General features: G+C 44.3%; 2 protein-coding genes across 3 annotated transcripts in view; one reads left to right on the top strand and one right to left on the bottom strand.

Annotated features, from left to right (window-relative positions):
• eva1ba (eva-1 homolog Ba (C. elegans)) overlaps positions 1-7,194 on the top strand; it is a 12,596-nt gene extending 5,402 nt beyond the window's left edge. Inside the window, exons 2-4 of one of the 2 annotated variants that reach the window (XM_060053318.1) lie at positions 3,464-3,585; positions 5,328-5,416; positions 5,631-7,194. In XM_060053318.1, coding sequence (XP_059909301.1) covers positions 5,350-5,416; positions 5,631-6,091 — 528 coding nt within the window. In that variant the 5' untranslated portion in view covers positions 3,464-3,585; positions 5,328-5,349 and the 3' untranslated portion in view covers positions 6,092-7,194. The remainder of the gene's footprint in view (positions 1-3,463; positions 3,586-5,327; positions 5,417-5,630) is intronic. The other variant, XM_060053319.1, reaches the window with a different exon arrangement.
• A 2,596-nt stretch (positions 7,195-9,790) lies between these two features.
• On the bottom strand, positions 9,791-21,522 carry sh3d21 (SH3 domain containing 21). Its single transcript, XM_060053236.1, has 17 exons — positions 21,214-21,522; positions 20,088-20,245; positions 19,901-19,955; positions 18,689-18,798; positions 17,588-17,678; positions 17,408-17,469; positions 17,256-17,301; positions 15,455-15,549; positions 14,851-14,949; positions 14,465-14,516; positions 13,494-13,541; positions 13,279-13,387; positions 12,352-12,490; positions 11,557-11,631; positions 11,115-11,251; positions 10,740-10,803; positions 9,791-10,374 (listed from the first exon to the last, which is right to left on the bottom strand). The coding sequence occupies exons 1-17, from the start codon at positions 21,215-21,217 to the stop codon at positions 10,342-10,344; spliced, it is 1,377 nt and encodes a 458-aa protein (XP_059909219.1). The 5' UTR covers positions 21,218-21,522; the 3' UTR covers positions 9,791-10,341.
• Between the last annotated feature and the right edge of the window lie 202 nt (positions 21,523-21,724).

The following is a 21,724-nucleotide window of genomic DNA, read 5'->3' as shown; positions in this document are numbered from 1 at the left end:
CCTTCTCCATCAGAACCTGGCATGCCTTAACCAAGGCCCAACAGCACTTTAGCTTAATATAGTTGGAGCTCCTGTCAGAGGCAACTGGGGAGACATATTTTACTTTCTCTAAATCAGTACACCCTAAGGAGAGTCGAGAATGCCAGGGAAAGCGAGATGCGTGTGAAGGGAGAGTATACCTTTCGCTAAACGCTTTTACAGACACTTTGACCGAGGAATGTGGTTTGGAAAGGTGTCGATTGTTAATTGCATGGAAACGTTGGCGAGTGCTGGACACCTCTGTGGTTTCAGCGAGAACGAACAAGGTCAGGTTTATTACTGAATCAGTTGATGCCCAGAAGCATTCCTTGGAGAGAAAACCTTGTAACAGCCTGTTGATTGGATGAGAAGTATATGTTTAAATCTAAGTAGAAACCCTTGACGGAAAATATGGCCAGGAAGACCAAATCCAAGAAATCTGCATTTCCTGTGTATGGCGTTTCGTAGGGGGCGATGAGCACCTTGGGAAAAGCCATTAAGCTTTAATCAGCTACCAAGATAAGGGCAGAACAAGACTGAGACATAAGGAAAAAGAGAAAACCCAGCCAAGGAGCTGTGGGGTAATGTGGTTTATTTATCCTAGAGGAACATGTGATGCTGAAATGGTTACACAGATTAGTTGATCTGTTTCCTCGGGTCATTAAAGACACATCTAACAGCTCAGAAATCAAAGGAGGAAATTTAAGAATATTTAAATGAAAGATGACATTGGCAAAGTTAATGAACTCAACAAATCAGTGTTAAAGACCCCCTTCATCAGGGCTTGTATGGGGGTATGTGCATGAAAACAATGAAATGCGGTGAAACTAAAGATCTGGCCCTTTTTTCCTGCAACCAAGCCGCCTGCCAAGAATTTCTGCGTAGGAAGAAAAGTTCAAGGAATCAAAAATATTCTCTTCCCTGTGCAGTGCGATGTGTGCCATTATAACTAAGACACATGTCTGACTTTCTGTTTGTGCAGGACATTTTTTTGATTGTTGGATTTCAAATAGCACCTGAACAAACTACCACACATGGGTCAGGACTTTTTCTTCACAGACCCCTGGGTTGGTCGGTCTGTTTCTTCACTGGTGAACCACCAGTTTGCAGAAGTGACTTGGCGGTAGGGCTTTGACTTTTGCCCAAAAATCATATTCGAAGTTCGTTTGTTTATCAATATTAATATTCGAATATTTATTAATAATATTTTGACCATTAAATGCCTTCAGTAAGACCTGGATTGGGCTTCGCGGGGTTTGTTTACCGGCGTTGCTATGGTTACCGGTCTTGCGCGTTCCGACGGTTTATTAGTAAGTAAGCAAGTAAGTTTTATTTATAGAGCACATTTACACACAGCATACACTGACCAAAGTGCTGTACAATAAGATAAGAAAAAAAAAAAAAAAAAAAGGTATTAGGTTTCTAATAAATCGCTGTCTAATCAATACTCCATTCACTGCCTCTTCCGTGGTCATTACAATATTATGAATAGACTCCGTCGGGTTCGGAGTCAAAGCCCTACTCGGCGTTGGCCAGCTAACCCCCTGGTCGAGCACGGTGGCGGTCAACAGCACCTCCATCAACCTGTCTCCCAGATAACAGCCCGGCAGTGAGTAGACAATGGAGAGGTTTCTATCCTTAGCCCAGAAGGGGTTTGTTGTCCGGACGTCTGAGGAAAGAGGCATTTGGTTCGAGGAAAGAAGGTCTTCATGCCGATAGCAGATGAAATGTCAAAAGATCGTTTGGTTTGGGGTAGTTGGTTTTCTCCTACGTCACGTCTGTCCTTCCAAACCAAACAATACAGAAATAGTCTGACCTCTTTCAAGGGGGCATGTGACAACATTCAGTGTTTATCTCTGGAATAAGAAGTTCCCTCTGCGACTGACTGCAGACGTTTATCTGGTCTTGTTCTTATCAGTAAAGCTTTTTCACATCAGTCATGATGTAGTTCAAGACATAGATTAGAAAAACCGAGATCATGTCGTTAAATTAAAGTCTTTTTTTTATATGGGCCATTGGAAACCAACGACAAGGAATAGGAATACATGGACCTCAGATTGACGAAAGGTGCGTTAGACATTTTTTCAGTCAAAGAACCAACTGTTCATTTGAGAGAAATCTCGACAAGGCGGGATAGTGTTGAAATTTGACAGATGACTGGAAATGTTTTTCCAACTGTGACAACACTGTGTTCTCCATATTTCACCTTAAGAGGACAAATCTTAAAGAGTAAAGGATTAGCATATAATACTTCATATTGAATGAATGGGCATAACTTAGATGGGCTAGGCCTGAACAAAGAATGTCTTGTTTAAGAGTGTATTTTGATTTAGAATACAATATGTAATACAATGACAGAACAAACAGAAACTGTTGGATTACGTGACCCACTGCTACATTAATCAGGGCTGGTTTTCATTCTAGATATTTACCGACCGTTTTATTGTAAAACTTTGAGCTCGGAAAAGGGTCACATCTGCAACTTGAAAAGCTAATTTGGGTCAACGGGACGCTTTAGTCATGGCGCCCTGCAAGGGGGGATGGATGTCTGTTAATCATTTCACTCTTGTGGCAAAAAATAAAACACAACAATAGAGGCAGGGTATTACTAACCACAACTGCTCCCCTTGTCGTAACCGTCTGTCAACAAATGCGAGGGTAGTGACAGGCTAGAGGTCACTGCATTCCAGCGAGGTGACCTTGGTCGAGGAGAAAAGCGGAGTCACTCAAGACTTTTACTTTGTTACCCCAGAGAGGAGCGCTAAACAGCTCGTTGGAAGGCAGGTGTGAATCACCAAATAGCTTCCAGGAACATGGAGGTATGTGACTGGGGGGGCTATAGGGGGGCTTGTCCGGTATTTAAACAGGAAGGTGAAGTTGTTGGGAGGGATTGACCTGGAGATGGTTGTTGTGTAGACAGCTTCTGTCCCTGGCCCACAAGGCAAGGAGTCAAACAATGATCAGGCGGCCAGACAGTCAGCCTGAAAGGTCAGGCAGTGCAGCGCACTGAGGATCAACCCAAAGCCCAGACAGATGGGAATCTGTCATGGGCAGCAGAGAGGGGATCTGTTGAACCAACCGAAATACAGCTAGCGTTAGCAGACCTTTTACATTTTGTCATCATTTTAACATGATTCTTCTTCGTCTCTCCACTTTTCTATGTGATCTTCTACTGAACACATCTCTAAAGTCGACTTCATATGTTTGCATACATGTTCCATTTTCTTTGCAGCTCTGTATCTAGGCCTATGTATTTTACTCCACATCCACTCAGATGGAGTTGTACAAATACAAGATCGACTGCTTATCGCAAGCTGTATCTTGTATCCCATGGTAACAGAATGAGCCCCGTCACTGTGTGCTTTGTAAACGTAACGCCTGGGTAGGTTTTGGTGTAATGAAGCTTGACGAGTGTGTGTGTGTGTGTGTTTGCTCTCTGCTTAAGGGTGTTCAAACGAACAGGGGAGCAAAGATCACAAGCATCGACCCAGAGAGAGAGCGAGAGAGAGAGACCACCAACTTTTCCTCACTATGAGCTGGAACTAAAAGACAGAGCTTCAGTTTGAGGTGAGTTCCTCTAGATCTTTACTGCCTCATCTGCACTCTTCTCAGACCTTCCCCTGGAGGACCAGAGAGACATGTAAAACTCCACAAGCTACATGTGGTCTCCATGTGTCCCCATATCAACACATAAACAGGATGATTGCAGCATTCTTCGTGGAGACGTCGACGTCAGCATTGAACATCAGCCAGGTTGTGACTGGCTGCCATTTTGCGCTAAACGAAAATACACATAGGGTGCAGGGTCAGGGTTCGGGTGATTTCAGGGAATCCATGTGATCTGTGCGAAGAAGTACATGTGGTTTGATTCAGGGGGAGACTGCTACAGGTTAAACGGCTCACAGACTCATTGTCTTTTCATATCTCAGCTAAATGTTGCTGCTTGTTTTCCTTCAAAGGGCCCTGACCCAAAGCACATGTTGAACCTCCGGGAAACGGTTGATGATTCAATGAAACAGGACACATGGTGCGTAAGGGCTAGGGTAGTTAGGTTTCCGGGGCAGGTTCGGGTTGGGGTAAATTGAGGGTTAGATGGTAGAGTTCGATTAGGGGTTCAGATAGGGGTAGGCTGATTGATTGAGGGTTCAGGGTTTAAGGGTTAGGTCAATGGGTTAGAGGTTTTGTCGAAATAGAACCTAGAACCCAAGAACGAGAATAATGCACTCTTGTCTTTTTTTGGTTGTTTGTTTAGGGTTGGAGCTAGGCTAATTGTAGGTTAAGGTTAAGGTTTGTTAAAGGGTATACCTGCTTGTTGGGCTTTCCTTTGCTCTCTTTACCATCGACAGCTGCATCCTCGTACCCGAGTCCAGCGCTGTGAGGACATTAGGCCTGGAGGAAGTTAGGGGAGGGGTCAGGAGAACAATGACCACCGTAACCTAGAGTCAGCATAAACTGCTAGAGACTTGGGGGGGGGGGGGGGGGGTGGCGTTACAATGCTCTATGTAACTCAGATTAACTCTGAGTGGAAACAGCTTGCGTCCCTCAAAAAGGAAATCAGCCATGAAGGAGGCCATCAACCAGGGGGGGGGGGTCCTCATAAATACACAACAGAGAAAACAATCGACAACAACATTATCTGTTGTTACCCTGTAGTAGAGAAACTAATCAAGGATCTGTTGGATTACGCACGTGGGTAACCGGACAATATTGGGCGAGTGGTTTCTTGGGCGGGAAGTGTGAAATTTCCTCGGAATCCTGGAGGAGTCCCCCGGAATCCTGGGGAGAGACCTGTCTAGGAAGACCAACAATAGCTTCTTTCAGAGTTAGGAAACTAGCAGGACATAGCGCTAGCGTCACTCCAGATGAGCTGATGTAGACCCACACCCACGTAAACCGGGGACGACTGGACCAGAGGGTTTTTTTCTACAACCCTGGTGCAGACTGTTGGTCTACACCAGGGGAGAGCCAAATCCTTCCAAAGCGGGTCGGTTCCGGTTCAGAGTTGAGATCGGAGAGGTCAGGCAGCATGCGCCAGATGATCTGAGTGGAGGTGGGGAACATTTGGAGGACACAGAGGAGCGTTTGTTGGCTGGTGGTCTCGCTTCAAAGTTTCCACACACCACCTCCTCCTCCTCCACCACCACATGGAGGAGGAGGAGGAGGGGGTGTGTTGGTTTGGGAACATGAAACCAGGTGGTGGTCACTTAGAGGGGGTTTCGCTCTCGAGGTATCCTGGTTTCCGCAAACCTCCAATATTTGGGTGCTTTCGGCTTCGTCTGACCAAAACTAACGCTGATGTATGTCCTCAGTCTCCAGGTGTGAAGAGCAACCATGGACGTGAAGAGGAAGGAGATGGATCTCCTGAGCAACAGCATCGCCGCTTTCGCTCACATTAAAGGTCAGTGTGTGGTCCTGAGATGCAATATGTGTTATGCTGGTTCATGTTCAGAATTTCATCATAGTCAAAAGATGCTGGGTTCGATCCCCAATGAAACTCCACCTGTTAGCCAAGATCCTTTGGCAAGCCCACACACTTGTCCTTCTGTATGCAATGTCCGAAACGGAGTAACTGTGTGACCCCAGATGATATTTGGTGTGTCTCCTCTTCGCAGCAAACCCAGAGAGTTTCGGTCTTTACTTTGTGATCGGGGTGTGCTTTGGGCTGGTGCTCACCCTCTGTCTCCTGGTGATCCGGATCTCCTGCAAGCCTCGGATCGCCGTCGCGCCCACAAGCCTCGAGAGCAAACGGCTGAAGGACGCCAGCCGCGAAGACGAGGACGACAGCGACGAGGACGACGAGGACGAGGACGAGGACGAAGACGAGGTCATCGTGGCGATGACCCCTCCCCCCATGACTACCACCACCACCACCACCAGCACTGAGGTTCCCGTCGGCAACCACCACCACAGCCAATTGGACGGCGCACCGAATGTTTTCACGTCGGCCGAGGAGCTGGAGCGAGCCCAGCGATTGGAGGAGAGGGAGCGAATCATCCGGGAGATCTGGAGGAACGGCCAACCGGATGTTCTGGGGACAGGAGCAGGAACTATTGGACGCGTGCACTACTACTAAATACACCGTTATCGGTGCTACAGGTCTGAGAGAGGGCCATGAAGACTAGAAGACCCCTGTCCTGACCCGCAAGACACACACTACCACAGCACTATGAGCGTGCACGTGAGAAAATGCACGTGAGTCCATGTTGGGCTCTCTCCTGGTTCTGATCCGCAGACATTTTGAACCCTTTGTAAAGAAGTGAAGTGAGCTCGGTCAACATAAAATCCAACTCCTTTGTAGTAACTCTGGGATCCACTTGATAAAGCAGTGGTCTTTAACTGACACGTGACAAACGGTGTAATGTTGCCCTTCAAGTGTACGGAGGCCATCTTGAGGCCTTCTTCCCAAGACACATTCCCGCCATAACGGCAGAGTTGCAATATGAACCAAACCATTGTTTTAATAATCATCTGATGCATTAACGTTGCCTGGAGCTAAATGGGACCAAGCACAAAGTTCTTAAAGTTGATGTATTCAAAAATGATAATTCATAATGACCCACAGATGACATAAGGATGAAGTATTTTACAAAACAAATATATTTTTTAAAGATTATCGTTGAAATATTTAAAATGAGGAATTTCAAAGTGTCTGTATAAATTGTATTTGAATTGGATTGAAACTAAACTCAAGAGAGGAAAAGAGAGAATTAAAGTATTAGACAGAGAATAGTATTCTTTATGCCGAACCTCAGACTATTTCAACAGTATTTTAGAGGACACCAGAGAGAGGCTTGAGGAAGAACCCTCGGCTTATATTTTCTTCTCATGGCTCCCATGAGTGCTTTAAATCGTTGAGCAGATACAGGTTTCTAGAAACAGCCATTAACAAGTGAAAATTGTTAAATGTTGGCGTTGCAACAGTAACTGTGGGCACGCCTTAAGGAACCCTAAAGACAGAGGATATAAATGGTGATGTCTGATGATCGGTATGAAAGTCATATCCTGTCCCGGCCTGAGGAGAGCTATCGGTTACAGTACTTTGTGCACAGATATAGACTTTCTTGATGAAACACACGTTTTGCATTCCATTTGATTACATGTCGCTCGGTGCTTTTGGCCGCTGTCCTTCAACTAAGGAAGGGGAGAAAAAAATAAATGTATGACTTGTGTCCACAGGTTTTGATTCTGCTGTTTCATGAATAATTCACCAACGCATGCCACAATCTGTCCATCGTTGAGAGGAACCTTTTGTTAAATGTCAAAAAACTCGAGGCAAACATACAATGTGCTGATTAAACAGATCAGCTTGGGGCTGACGGCTCGGGTTTCTGACCTCACCATGCGGGGGCGTCTGTGTGTCCACGACTTCCTCCTTCCTGTCTAGTTAGCCAACCCACTTTGGAGGGGGACAAGAGGGTTGAAGGTGGTTTGTTTGCAGGTGGTCTGCTGACTAGGAGGTAACTACAGGTTGCCATTTGAGCGATTAAGCATGAATAAACAGCACTCTCAACTTCACAAATATTTCCACAGGGAGGCGGAACCGACTCGTACAACCTCTGGAAACAGGACTACAGTGTCTCTATTCAGAATGTGGGAAACGTATCCTCAAACAAACATCCAAGACGAGGGTAAACTATAATTTATGGTTCCCTGGCTGATCCTAGAAAACCCTGCATCATAAATAACTACAGAGGCATTCACCAAGCTTCACTGTAATCGCCTGCGTTTGCTAAACAAAGAACTCCTATAGCAAAGAGCCATGACAGCCAGCTCCACAGCATAAACCAATGACCTTATCCCTACCATCAGCAATGTGCTATTTTATACCATTTTTCAATCGTATGAACTATCCCTGCGGTGGGAGAAATACTATTTTTTTTAATAGTCAAGTGTGTACAATTTGGTCATATGAATTATATTCTTTGTGATTGATAGTCCAATCAACTTACATAAAATAAACTAAAACTTTGCTGACAAGACAAACATGATATTAGCTATATTTATTGCATCCTGTGGGAATATCTCGACAACACTTGTCCCCCACACTATTTTAAAAATAGTGTGAGTTCCCATGGATATTTCGGAAGCCTCCTCTCTATAACTAAGTCCAGATGCTCTCCAGATGTGTTCTCGAGCATGTAGGCTAGTCCTGTTTCAGACTTCACGGCAGAGACACAGTCAGGATCTGAAACCAGATTTAAAATAGACCAGGAATATGGTCCCAAGAAAAGACAAAGAAGTTGGAATACTTTCCCTCCTATAATCTCTATTTTACCGTTCTGCCGTCGGTGAAATAGAGGCGGCACGGGACGGCCCTGTTTCAAGTTGAAGTTGACCACAATACTTAGAGATCTGAAAATGACATCTGTGATGACATTTAACAGTGCTGATGCAAAGGAATATGAGCCAACTTGTAACTAGTGCTACAGACGATCATTCATGCAATTAACAGTCATGAGACAACTCATGACAATTCCTATTCATTCTACAGTAGATTGAATACATTCTGAATAGGATATAGATGAATATAAATGGTGCAAATATTTTTGCTAGGTTTATTGCTTATGGGGAACCTCTAGTGGAGATAATAGGGCTAACATAATCGCAACTCAACCAGTCTCCAGCACACTCGTGTCAAGAAACACGAAACACAGACACACAGACAGACAGTTGGGCGAAATGTGCTAGCGCTAAAGACATAGACAATACTACTAGACCGTTAATCAGAGGCTGTTGGATGTATTTAGACTACATCAGGTCTGCTGGACAGTGCAAGTCTAGATACTAACCCCCCAAGTCCTTCACTCCCCATGGGACATACTGATCTTCGTGTCTTACAGCAATTCTGAAACTAGGGGGCTTAAAGATAATTACCCCCCCCCCCCCCCCTCCCCGGCTCAATATATCGACAGTTCTTCGGAATTTCAAAATTAATTATAATTTATTCAGAATCACAGTTTATGTTTGTATGTATGGGGGGGGGGGGAGGGGTAAGTTCAATATATCGATTGAAGAGAAAAATAATATCAATGTAGCCTATCAATTTATTGGGGTAAGTTCAATATATTGCTTGAACAAAACTAAAAAATCTAAATAGCCTATCGATATATTGAACCTGGGACGGTATTTCAATATATCGATAGGCTACTTAGATTTTTTAGTTTTGTATATATTGTATATATAGGCTGTATAGATTTTTGAATTAATTTTTCAAGAAATATATTGAACATATAGGCTCAATATATCGACCGATTTTATTTATTTTTTTCAAGCGATATATTGAACCTACCGCCCCAGGTTCAATATATATATATAGGCTTTATAGATTTTTAAAAGTATTTTTTTAAGCGATATATTGAACCTACCCCGCTTGAAGAATTAATTTTTTTCTTCAAGCGATATATTGAGCCTACCCCCCAAGGCTCAGTATATCGACAGATAATTTTTTTTCTTCAAGCAATATATTGAACCTACCCCCCAGGTTCAATACATCGATAGGGAATCTCGATGAAAATATTTCTTTCAAGCGATATATCAAAGCTAACTCCACCAGGCTCAATATATCGACAGAACTTGTTTTTTTCTTCAAGCAGATATATTGAACCTACCCTCACAGGCTCAATATATCGACAGATTTCTTTTTTCTTCAAATGATAAATTAAAATAAATTTAATTGATAAACTGTAACATACATGGTTCCGTCCTGGGACGAATGTAATATAGAAACTCTACGTCAGATACAGCCAGTTAAAAACCAGACACAGACCGTCACTGCCCTCTACAGGTTTATTGTACTACTGCAGTTGCAAAACAAAGCTTGTAGATCGAAATTCCAATATAACAAATTGGAATTGATATCATCTTTTTGATAACAATTCGAATCTTTTTTATTTTACCTCAGGAGTAAAAACCAGCAACGTCCATTAAATGCATTTATATACATTTAAGGTTTGTTACAATATACAAAAAAAAATATCCTTATTTTGCCAACCAATCCCATAGTCAGCAACTGGTTGAGATTTACAAAATAATGAACAAAGCAAAATTTCTTAAAAAAAAGAAACATCAAAAAATATACATATTAGGCGTCCAGAAATCAGAAATACAGCTCCACAAGTACAATGACAAAGGTTCAATAGTATTTAACCTTTTAATACAAGGCTGGTCCAGAGAGAAGCTAGCTTTTTGATCTTAGCTAGCTCTCTTGTCTGCTCACAGCAGTGAGGTCACTTGTCTTTCTGATCTTTTTGTACTTCCCGACAGACGAAGAAAAGTTCTTTGGTCTTATCTACCGCAGGGAGGCCAAGAATAATCCAGACACTATCAATGTTTCATCCGCAGACTGTGTACTTCCTCCTGGGACAAAAGAGACAGATAGTCAGAATCAGTAATCCTCTCTCAGATAAAGCAAGTTCACTGCAAGTCGTGCTTCTGAGGGGTGAGTCTGAGTGGGAACACCTATTCATTCCATTCAACTTTATTCTCATTTGTAAATTAATTGTATGAGCAGCAGTCCTTAATGCCAATGAGACGCATGACTTCCAGGCTTTCCTCCACAGTGCAGAACGATTAATATACAGGAGGAAACATCTCAAGTGGACCTGTGATGCCCAGTGAGACTGTAGCTGTTGGAGGGGGGATACCAATTTTCATGTTTCTACACCTTTAAGGGGGCTTGTAGTTGTATACTTGGTAGATTCGACTCGGTAGACATGACTGACCTGAAGCATCGTCCGTTTCTGTCTCTCCTGATTCAGTTCCTCTTTCACTTCCTTCATGTCTTGTCTGAGCGAGACGGCGGCAACAGATGCAAACAGTTAGCTTCCGATAATTACATAATTAGGACATGACATAATGCAGCCGAATACAATGCACCCCAACATTAATCAACAAACCACAACATAACTGTACACCATTCCACAACAAACATAAGCACTTCATTTCACAAAGTATAATTTCACATAAACAATTCTAGCCGTGTTATTAACTATTCAAATAAATTATTTTGTATCAACCAGAAGCATTTTGGCATCTTGAAAGAACGCCTGCAGTACATTACATCATTTAACATTATATGCCAGAGGTGTGTCACTCACTCTTGCCGAGTCTTGAGAAGCTCCAGTGCCATCCTGAGCTCCCTGACGTCGGCCTGCAGACCCTCCAGAGAGGGCTCTCCGGGCGGGGTCCTCGCCTCGGGATCTGGCCTGGGTGCTGATGCTTTACTGTCTGACGCCTGTAGGATTTAAGGGAACATCTTCAATTCAATGTTTTCTAAATTGTTTTAAGGGATTTTTCCCCACAGAAGCAAAAATCCTCTGATAATGCCGGAAGTGGCAAAGCTTTTGTGTCTGCTTGACCCGTTCTGTGTGGTTATCACCGTAATCGAGCACAAGATTGTGTAAAAACGGTTTGGCAACACAGACTCTTCGCGCTCTACCCTGGTTGGATGCCAATGGCCCCCGTTTCTCAAGGGTCAATCCTGAATCCCTTCTAAAATCTCAAATTTAATACATTGAATCAAATGAAAACACATCAAACCTTTGACATGCTTTGCGACTTTCTCAGAGGCGACACTCTGGACGGAGACAATAGCTCTGGTTCTTCAGAAGTATCCTGTAAAGAAGAATTAGACTTGTTCTTACTGACCCAGTCTAACGTCTTAGCGAAGAACCTCAGCCAATTTCAGTCCTAATCAAACCGTTTGTCAAACTAAAACACAAAGGCTACTAGCCTCCCCTCTAACACCCTATCAAGGAAGCAAATGTGAACGGAAGAGACCCGAGTCCTACAAAAACCTGGAGCCATACCTCATTGATCTACCTCATAAAAGGTGATGTCGAGTTTATCAGCAGTGCTGTAGCATCAGCTTGTGACACGCATTTAGCCACTTGTTTTTCTATATCATTGTCGGTTACACAACAATAATCTGTTCTTATAGCACTAATGTTCGGAGTTGGTGTCTGTGTATGTATATAAATATATATATATATATATACGTATACACACCACACACACACACACACACACACACACACACACACACACACACACACACACACACACACACACACACACACACACACACACACACACACACACACACACCATAGATATGTACTATTTGTACTAAATATATATACTATATCATCTATAGTTTGTAGTACAAGTGTGCTAGGTTCAAGTATGAAATGTGTTTTAGCATTAGTATTGGTGTGTATAAGTACTAGTTCAGTCTGCATTAGTACCAACATTTGTTTAAATAGGTAATAGTATTTAGTCCGAACACCAGCAGTAGTAATAGTTGAATGAGTAGTGGTACTAGTGGTGAGGTACCTGTCCGGGTGAGACCAGACCGGAGGGGGGTCTGCGGCCAGGGGGTTTGGCCCGACCCGCCGTGGGGTGGCTCAGCTTCTCGGGGGCTGGCTCGACGCCATCAAACTGGTCTGCAGTTTGCAAATCACCGTTGCTCTTACTGCGGGAGAAAATACACGTTGCACACCGTCACAAATCACACGTCGTCCCAATTCATGCTGTGCGTGTGTGTGTGTGTGTGTGTGTGTGTGTGTGTGTGTGTGTGTGTGTGTGTGTGTGTGTGTGTGTGTGTGTGTGTGTGTGTGTGTGTGTGTGTGTGTGTGTGTGTGTGTGTGTGTGTGTGTGTGTGTGTGTGTGCGCGCGCGCGTGCGTTTCCAACGGGTGACGCAGAGTCTCCCACCGCTCAGCGGGGTTCCTGTGGCAACGCCTGGCTCCGCGAGAGGCCGTCAGACCATAATAACCTTGGCTACACATTGTCACACACACACACACAGTGGACCCACACACTGGACACACACACACCATCTATGACGGTTTCGAAGGACTTCCGAAGCTAGAAGAGACAATTGCCTCCAACAAAAGCTAAACTAAAACATCCTACCTGAGCAACAACAGAGGGAGCTAAATAGCTCAATCTAGGAGGACAGAAGGTGCCGTGCTAGACTTTGGAGTTTAGTTTAGCCCAAACTATGCAGTAACCATAACAAAGCAATCTTTTTGTTGAACTATGAATGGCAGGCGGATATGTGGTGGCGTGTGTGTTTAGTTTAAGCGCGACGTTTGGGTGTGTAGCTCAGGCCTGTGGTAGCTCAGTTGTGAGTTAGCTCAGTTGTGTAGCTCAGGTGTGTTGTAACTCAGTTGTGGAGCTCAGGTGTGTTGTGCTGTAGCTAAGGTGCCTAGCTCAGTTGTGTGGTAGATGTTTTGTCTCTCAGGTGTGCGGTAGCCCACCTCTGTGACACCTTGCCAGGTTTGTCCTTCACAGGGGGTGGGCTGGGCCGGACAAGAGACGGCAGCTTCACCTTGACGGGGGGGTTACTGCGGAGGTCCGGCTTCTCATCTGTAATACACATCACTCCTTCATGTAACAGGGAAACATGCAGCACGGTGCCATTGAGATGTATAAAGAAAATACAATTATTTTGATAATCTGCTGTGTTCTTTACCTTTGGTCTTGGTAGGAACAGCTCTGTCCATCGCTGGCGTTGGACAAGCTGTGATTCACAGAGAAATTAAAAAAAAAAAACATAAACCCCTCAACTTGTTTCCGCCAAACCCCCCCGAACACAGTGAAATCCCCAGCCCATGCCACACTCTCTGCACCCTGCTGCAATATCAGACTTCCTGTGAGGTTGCTTAAGTGTGTCAGCACCTCAAAGAGCAAGCTTGGAAGAGCTGTGGAAGCGACTCTGTTTGTTGATAAAACATGAACTCATTTAACATGCAGGATTCAAGCTGACAACATGCAAACCCTCAACAATCCCATTCACGAGCTCTCTAAGTGTCCCACTGCGAACTAATGGTGGTTTGGAGATGATGAGTAGAAGAAGCTTCTTATTTCAAATACTCCTCAGATTAAGACAAAGCTACTAACATCCCCCTCATCACTGCACCACGTGTGACCACATCCTTCACCAACAAAGGAATCTTCAAAAATATAACATAAAGCCTACTTCTAACTGCTACATTGATTGGATGAATACATAATGATGTGAGAATATGTAGTACAAAATATACTCATATATATATATATATATATATATACACACATTATAATATAAATTATTATAATTTATAAATGTGGTTTCAGTTGTTAAGATTAATACCTCAGTAAAGCATTATTACAGTATTATGATTATTATTATTATTATTATCATTATGCGGTACTTCAATAGATTCTGATGTATACCATTTACAGCAAAACAGGAAGTAGTCCTTCCAGACAAAGTGAGGGAGTGAGGGAGTGCGTGAGTAAGAGATGATAAATTGGTGAAGACACCCCAGTGTTCTTCCACTAACAACTGAAGCTGCTCTAACTGCCGTCCATGAGTCCAGACTATCCCCGACCCTTAACCAGACTCAACCCGCCGATGACGCAGCGACGGCCGTCCTGATGGGACGGCCGTCGGGATCTTACCTGGCGGCGTGGCGGCTTCTGTACGCGCGGGTGGGTCGCTCGCGGCGTCCGACTACGCAGAGAAGAGGGAGACAAACACGCACACGTTCACAGGTGCAGTTGCACTACTCCACCGCGCAACCAAAAACACACCTCGTCCCCCTTCACACACCGAGTACCACTGAGGAAAGATCCCGTCACCGATACGACACTTATGAGTCACGCCAACCGACGACGTCAAGAAACAGAAAATACTTGAGGAGGGAAACAGGAAGGAGCCCGATGCCAGCCCAGCTGCAGAATACGAGGTCTCGACAACCTACACCTCATAACTGCACCAGCGACCGTGCAGCAAAAGCTCCAGCGCTGGAGAGCAGCAAGAAAAAAACGTTGTGACTTCAACTCACTTGTGCGTCTTGCGGTGGTATCGCCATGACAAAGTTGTCAGGGAAGAATCCCTGGCGTCCGTCCAGCTTTCCCTCCCACCAGCCTTCATCCTCCGTTTCCTTTAGGAGATTGAAACGTCTGATTAGTGTCTCCAGTGCCCGCCGGGACGCGTGATTACACTTTTTAAAGAGGTAGCGGAGCGGTCGACGTAAACACTGCACTTGCTTCGACCTCCAGTTGGTGATCTTTGTGAGATGTTCAAAATGGCCGCTACGGCGTCTCCGTTACAACTGAGTCACAAGTACAAGACGGAGTCACAGTCATAGTCACGTCATTTTGGCAGGCCGTGTTCTAGTGTTTTGACTTGAGCAGAGGCATTCGCGGGGGGGGGGGTACAACAGGTTTGGCGGGCTACGCAACATACTTCTCAGATGGGAGACTTTGAAAGAGAAACAAATACAGTGTGCGTGTGAATACCCCTATGTACTGGAGAATGCAGTACGTAGACGTCAACAAGGTAGGGAGGCCAAGGTAGGGGCCATCTTGCTCAAGGATATCTAGAGGGAGGCTGAGGACATCGGGGATCGAAAACCCGTATCTTAGGGCTGTGAGACCGACACAGACCTTGTTTATGATGGAGACGATGTTTCCTTTCTTGAGCTCCAGTTCGTCTTCGGTCTTGGGGGCGTAGTCAAACATGACGAGAGCCCTTTCTGCGTCTGAACAAAGAGAACACCGACTGTTTTGAATAAGGGCGTATAATAATAGTAGTAATTAAGAGTATTATACATTTATGGGAAACAAATTCCTCTACCGGCTGTTAATAAGCACGTGTAAGTTACACTGCAATATAAATGGACGTTTATGAGGACTATTAAAAAGGACAGATGATCATGCATTTCTTCATTTAATTTCCTTATTGCCTACGGCAGGGGTCAGCAACCTTTTGAACATGCAGTGCCAGTTTGACATTTTCCGTTAATGAGTGTGCCTTAAGCAACACTATATAAAAAATTAAGCTGAATTATGACACAACATAGGTTTGAGAACTATTAATTGATCCCATTTCAGAACTCTGCTTTCTGTAACTAATTTAAACATATTTGCACTGGGAGGAAATGCCCAAAACAGAATAAAAAGGGCAAAAAAATAATTGGTAGTAATGATTTGCCAATGATTATGCTGCCCCGTGCCAGTGATGCCACGCGTGCCTAGGGTTGCCGACCCCTGGCCTACTGTTACTCGTAGGCAGAGTAGAGTAAATGTCCCGGATTTCCTGTCAAAGATCAACAGAGATCCTTCATATCTCATCTTAGCTCAATTAGCATAAACTCTGATAAGCTTAATGCCCAGGCTGTGTCTTCCTTCACATGAATGACAAACGCCATTTCAGGTGAGTGAGGTGAGGTGACAGGGCATTAGTTGACCTGCAATGTGTTGCTGTTCCAAGGTGTGGTCGGATCCTACGCTTTATCAGAAACGGTCGTAAAGTGGAGGTAATTTGTGTGTGTGTGTGTGTGTGTGTGTGTGTGTGTGTGTGTGTGTGTGTGTGTGTGTGTGTGTGTGTGTTTTGGTTTAAGTTTAATGTTCCATCTTCATGGCAAACAGAAGGAGCTATGCTGATTAATGCGGCAAACATTGCCAAGATTAGCATTAGATGTTTAGAACTTTTTCATGTAGAAGAAGGTTCAATTTAGGAGTTATAATAGTCTACAATACCCAAACTGTGATTTAGCTATGTTATAGATCATCCATAAAAGTTCGACAATGAAAAATGTGATTTGCTAGAATAAAAATGGCAATATTTGCTCATCCGATTTTTTCCTTGATTGACGACTGGGTGTGGCAGTTTTATGTTGTCAGCAGTTTGATATCCTGATATCTACCAGGTAAAATAAAGTCTAACTGCAGGGCAGCAAAGTGCATTAGTGGTTTTATTCAGCCTTTTATATTGTCCCTGGCACTTTATTGTAACACTCACAACAACCGCACAACAAAGAGCTTCTGAATGTTCCAGAACAACCAGCGAGGAGTCATAACACACTTTGTACATTTAGTTTAGACATTGTTTCTCAAAGGTGACGCTCATAACATTAATTATGGGTCTTCTCCTCTATAGACCAGCCAGGGAAGAAGCCTTTCATATTTTAGTCTACTACCATTGCCCCGGTGAAAGAGCAGACCCATCATTAGTGATATGAGTGAAACCTCTGTTTAACCAACGACGATGCCCTGTGAAAGAGCTATATTAAGGCAGCTGGAGTCTGACAACAAAAGCTAATGTTTGTAGGGCAGGGTTCCACTACGGTTAATTATGTGAACTCACGCGAGTCATGCCCTGTTGTTGAATCTGGTTTACACAAAAAGGTCTGTGTTTTAACATTCTGAAACAAATTAAAATATTCCATGTTAAATTAAAACTTACCAGCCTTTGGTTTTCTCCTCACACTCGCTTTCTGCGGCAGTTTGCTCTGCAGGTAGATTAAACCCATTTCATGTAAATTGTTTGGCGGGCCTTATTGCTGATGGTTTGCATACCGACTCAGTGCTTGTAGGTTAAATGTATGATCAGCGTACCTCTTTAGTGAACACTGCGTCGGTGAGCTTGGGTCTCGTCTTGCCCTCGTTGTTCTTGGCCTCTGTTAAATAATGGCGTAATGAAATTAAAAGCATGATAAAACAGATAGAGTCTCCACTCTGGTTTCCATCTGGGTTTGTTGTAAATTACTCCAACAGATCCCAGTAAAGGACTCTCACCTTTAGGACCAGCGAAGATCTCTTTGGCGAAGTTGGACGGAAACGCTCCGACTCTTCCATCTTTCATCCCCAGCCACCAACCGTCTTCTATCTATCAGTAGGATAGGAGAGGGGGGAGAAAGAGAGGTCAGGGGATAAGAGTGATGAGAGGGACACAAGAGGAAGGAGGTTCACACACCAGTGTGCTTAAACAGCTGAACTGGCAAGATGAGGGGGAAGAAGAAATCTATTCACTTAAGAATTCTTATCTCTTAGGATGTTGAATGGATTCCCAACTCCCAGAAATCATTCTTAGGTTTGCCTTTGTTTGCATTATTGTTATCAGTTTATCTAAAAATAATAAAAAAAAAAAATGGCATTAGACGCTGTACTCTTTATGCCATTATTTGGCGCGGCGCTTTCTTAGCACAAAGTGGACTGGAGTAGACCCAGAAATCAGCACTGGAGAATCGCTTTTGAATCGGGCGTTACTGAAAGATTCCAACCCCTAGTAATGACGACACACAGCTCAACAGTATAATGCCTTCTCTGTACTATGACCAAGACGTGAGTAACAAGCCAGAGGTACTTCAGGTAATTTAATCAGCAAGATCCTCCAGGGAGGTAAGCTGTTGCCAAAAGCTGATTTGAAAAGCAAACTTTCAAAACAAGCCAAAGAAACCGGTTAAGTCAGTTTGTCAAGAGCACGATTTAAATGAGGATCTTATGTCATATAATGTTGTGCAGGCATCAAATCTACAACTACTATAGTCAATGAAAACGGTCTTACTACCTAGCACTAACTACTGTATGTTAATATCTAACTTCATACCTACACTACAGCTACAATTAAAACTACTAAGATAGTTAAAAAATAAAAACACTGTTTACGTACACTGTTTACGTATGTGGTATACCTATACCACACTGTTTATATTTTACATATATATGTTACCTTATTTTATAAATTCTCTTTGTTGTTAACTGATACCAGACAGTTCCACAGTTAAGGATGGCCATAAATTCAAGCATTTCATGTACTTTAAGAACTATACTCGCGGTTCTCCAACATGACATATAAACACAACATAGGCTCCGCCCTCAACACGGCCTACGCCTCACCTCTCTGAGGATGACGACCGTCTCCCCGACGTTCAGCTGCAGCTCGTCCTCGTTCAGCGGCGTGTAGGAGAACGACACCTCACACTTCCTCTGCTGCTTCACCATCTTGGCTGGGAACACACAAGGCATGGACACGTTAACACACACACACACACACACACACACACACACGCACACGTATCAACTGGTTAAAACACACACACACACACACTCACACCCAAACACGCATCGACTGGTTAAAACACACACACACACACACACACACACACACACACACACACGCACATCGACTGGTTAAAACACACATACACACACCCACACACAAACAAACACACGCATCGACTGGTTAAAACACACACACACACACACACAGGCATCGACGCGTTAAAACAAACACACACACACACACACACACACACACACACACACACACACACACACACACACACACACACACACACACACACACACACACACACACACACACACACACACACACACACACACAAACAAACACACGCATCGACTGGTTAAAACACACACACACACACACAGGCATCGACGCGTTAAAACAAACACACACACACACACACACACACACACACACACACACACACACACACGTCACACACACACACACACACACACACACACACACACACACACACACACACACAAAGGCGTGACAGGGGGCTCAGGAGGCCTGCCGCCGAGGGATAAGGCAGAGGCGGCAGAAGCGCCGCGTGTTTGGGGAGAGGTGGAGGCCTCAAAGGGACCGTGTTTGTTGATATGTCCTACAGGTTGTAATTACAACCGGTGTGGCTGGGAGCCAGACGACCACACCGGTCCGAGGTGAGGCTCGACGTCTGGATCACAGAGTCCAGAGCTCCGGGACAGGTGAACGGCTGCACTCGTGTAGGTATAGAGCAGATACAAGATGCAGAAAATATCTGCTTTACTGTTGGGTGCTACGTGAGCTTAGGGCTGCGCCAAGGGAGAATCCCGCTTGTGTCATCTTCTGTTTGGACGGGATCAGATTGAATCTGTTGGCCACAGAATCACAGGAGACTCTGAACACATCCCCTCTACACCTTTCTAATCTCCTCAACTACAGCCAACACACCTGGTATACAAGAGTAGAGGTTTTATAGTAGAGCACAGAAGGGGAGATGTTTCAGAGGAGGCCGATTCTGGATGAGAGGAGGAACTTACATTTCCTCAGAGTTGGCTCCCGTTTGTGGTCTCCGATCAGGTAGACGGGGACTTCCTGTTGAACGCAGCATCACAGACACCACAACAGCGGGATCAATGTGAATCAAAAACGCAAACGTGTTCAAGGTGGATGAAAGCCATCAGAACCAGTGCTAGCTCGTAACATGCGCCCACGCGCACAGGTTACCTTGGCGAAGTTAGCGGGGAAGATGCCCCTGCGGCCACGAATCTCCCCCGCCAGCCAGCCCTCCTCCGAGGCCTTCGTCACCTTCTTCACCAGGTCTCCTGTCCGCACTGTCATCTCATCGCCCAGCGTGCCCTCGAAGTCTATCAGCACCAGAACCTCTGCAACGCCATAGCAACCACATCACCATGGGACAATCGTTTTCCAGCAGACACCTTTAGTTCTCCTGGTAACCATTTCCTCTGAAGGTTTCTTCCTTCCGTTTTTGACACTTTAGGCCTCTAATAATAAGGGTCTGTGAAGCCCTTGGTGACTTAAAGGGGACTTATTATACCACCAGGTGTGAGTGTGATTAGCCTTACAAGCCGTTTCGAAAATCTGCCTAATATGACATCACTAGTGGGTGTGTCCACCTAGATCTGTGCTGGATAGATGAGCAATGTTTACTTCAGTCCACTGGGTAGGCTGGTAGATAGATCTATCCAGCACAGATCTAGGTGGACACACCCACTAGTGATGTCATATTAGGCAGATTTTCGAAATGGCTTGTAAGGCTAATCACACTCACACCTGGTGGTATAATAAGTCCCCTTTAATTGGGAGTACATTATTCTACCGAAAGGCTTGAGTGCACCGAAACGCAGAACTGCTTCAGCCGAGCTGTTCATAACACAAGCTGCTTCCTATCGCAGGAAGCAGGCGAGCTGCGTGTTTTGACAAGATATGCTCTGGTATTTGGAAGTATCCTCGGAAGGCGTTTCTGGCTAGGAAGTCCATGATGAAGAAAACTAACAAAAACATTCGTATTCTCTTTAACATCATGTTCATTTCAGCACTTAACAAGGTGCTTTTCTTAATAGAGTACTAAGTCCCAGCAGGCTGTCATTTATTAAACTTTTACGAGGCTCGCATAAGCCTTCTAGCGAAATTTACAAACACCAAGTGACCTTCAATAACTTAAGTCATTTAAAAGGGTTTATCTGTGAAGACATTGAGTCACTCGAAACAAGTCAGAGAAGGGTTAACTATGGTGTGGTTGGCCGGATGCCGGGAGCAACGCCACCGGGAAGAGACGGTAAACACCTACAAAAACGGAGCGCACCTGCCCGGGGAAAGGTAAGGGACTCACCCATGCTGTCTCCTGGATCTTCAAACTCCTTCAGAAGGTGAGCAGGTACAACACCTTCTGCCGCTCGTCTATGTACTAGTGCAAAAGGAGAAGTGAGAAAGGTAGCGGTTGCGTTGTGTTGTTGCTAAAGACGGACTCTAGACTCATGAAACGACTTGTCGCCAACTTTAAGATTGGGCAACTTTTTCTTGCGGTCATGTGGATGAGGGGAGGAGGAGGAGAGTATTCATACAGGGAGGGATCAAGTAAAGTAAAGAAAAGAGAAGCGGTGGAGGAGGATAAGAATAGAAGGTAAACAGGTGAGACCTGTTCATAACCGCAGGGAGTTGTGCTCAGCAATGCATTTGACCGTGACTGAGCGGTCACGGCGGTTGACCAATGAACGTGAGAGGAATATAATAATAATAATAATAATAATAATAATAATTATTATTATTATTATTATTATTATTATTATTATAATACATTTAACCTATTGGCCTATAGCGCTTTTCTAAATACTCAGAGTAAT

This window comes from Gadus macrocephalus, chromosome 6 (assembly GCF_031168955.1).
Source record: "Gadus macrocephalus chromosome 6, ASM3116895v1".
NCBI lineage: Eukaryota > Metazoa > Chordata > Actinopteri > Gadiformes > Gadidae > Gadus > Gadus macrocephalus.
Note: the sequence above shows the minus strand (reverse complement) of the source record. Positions and strands in the feature narration are given on the sequence as shown.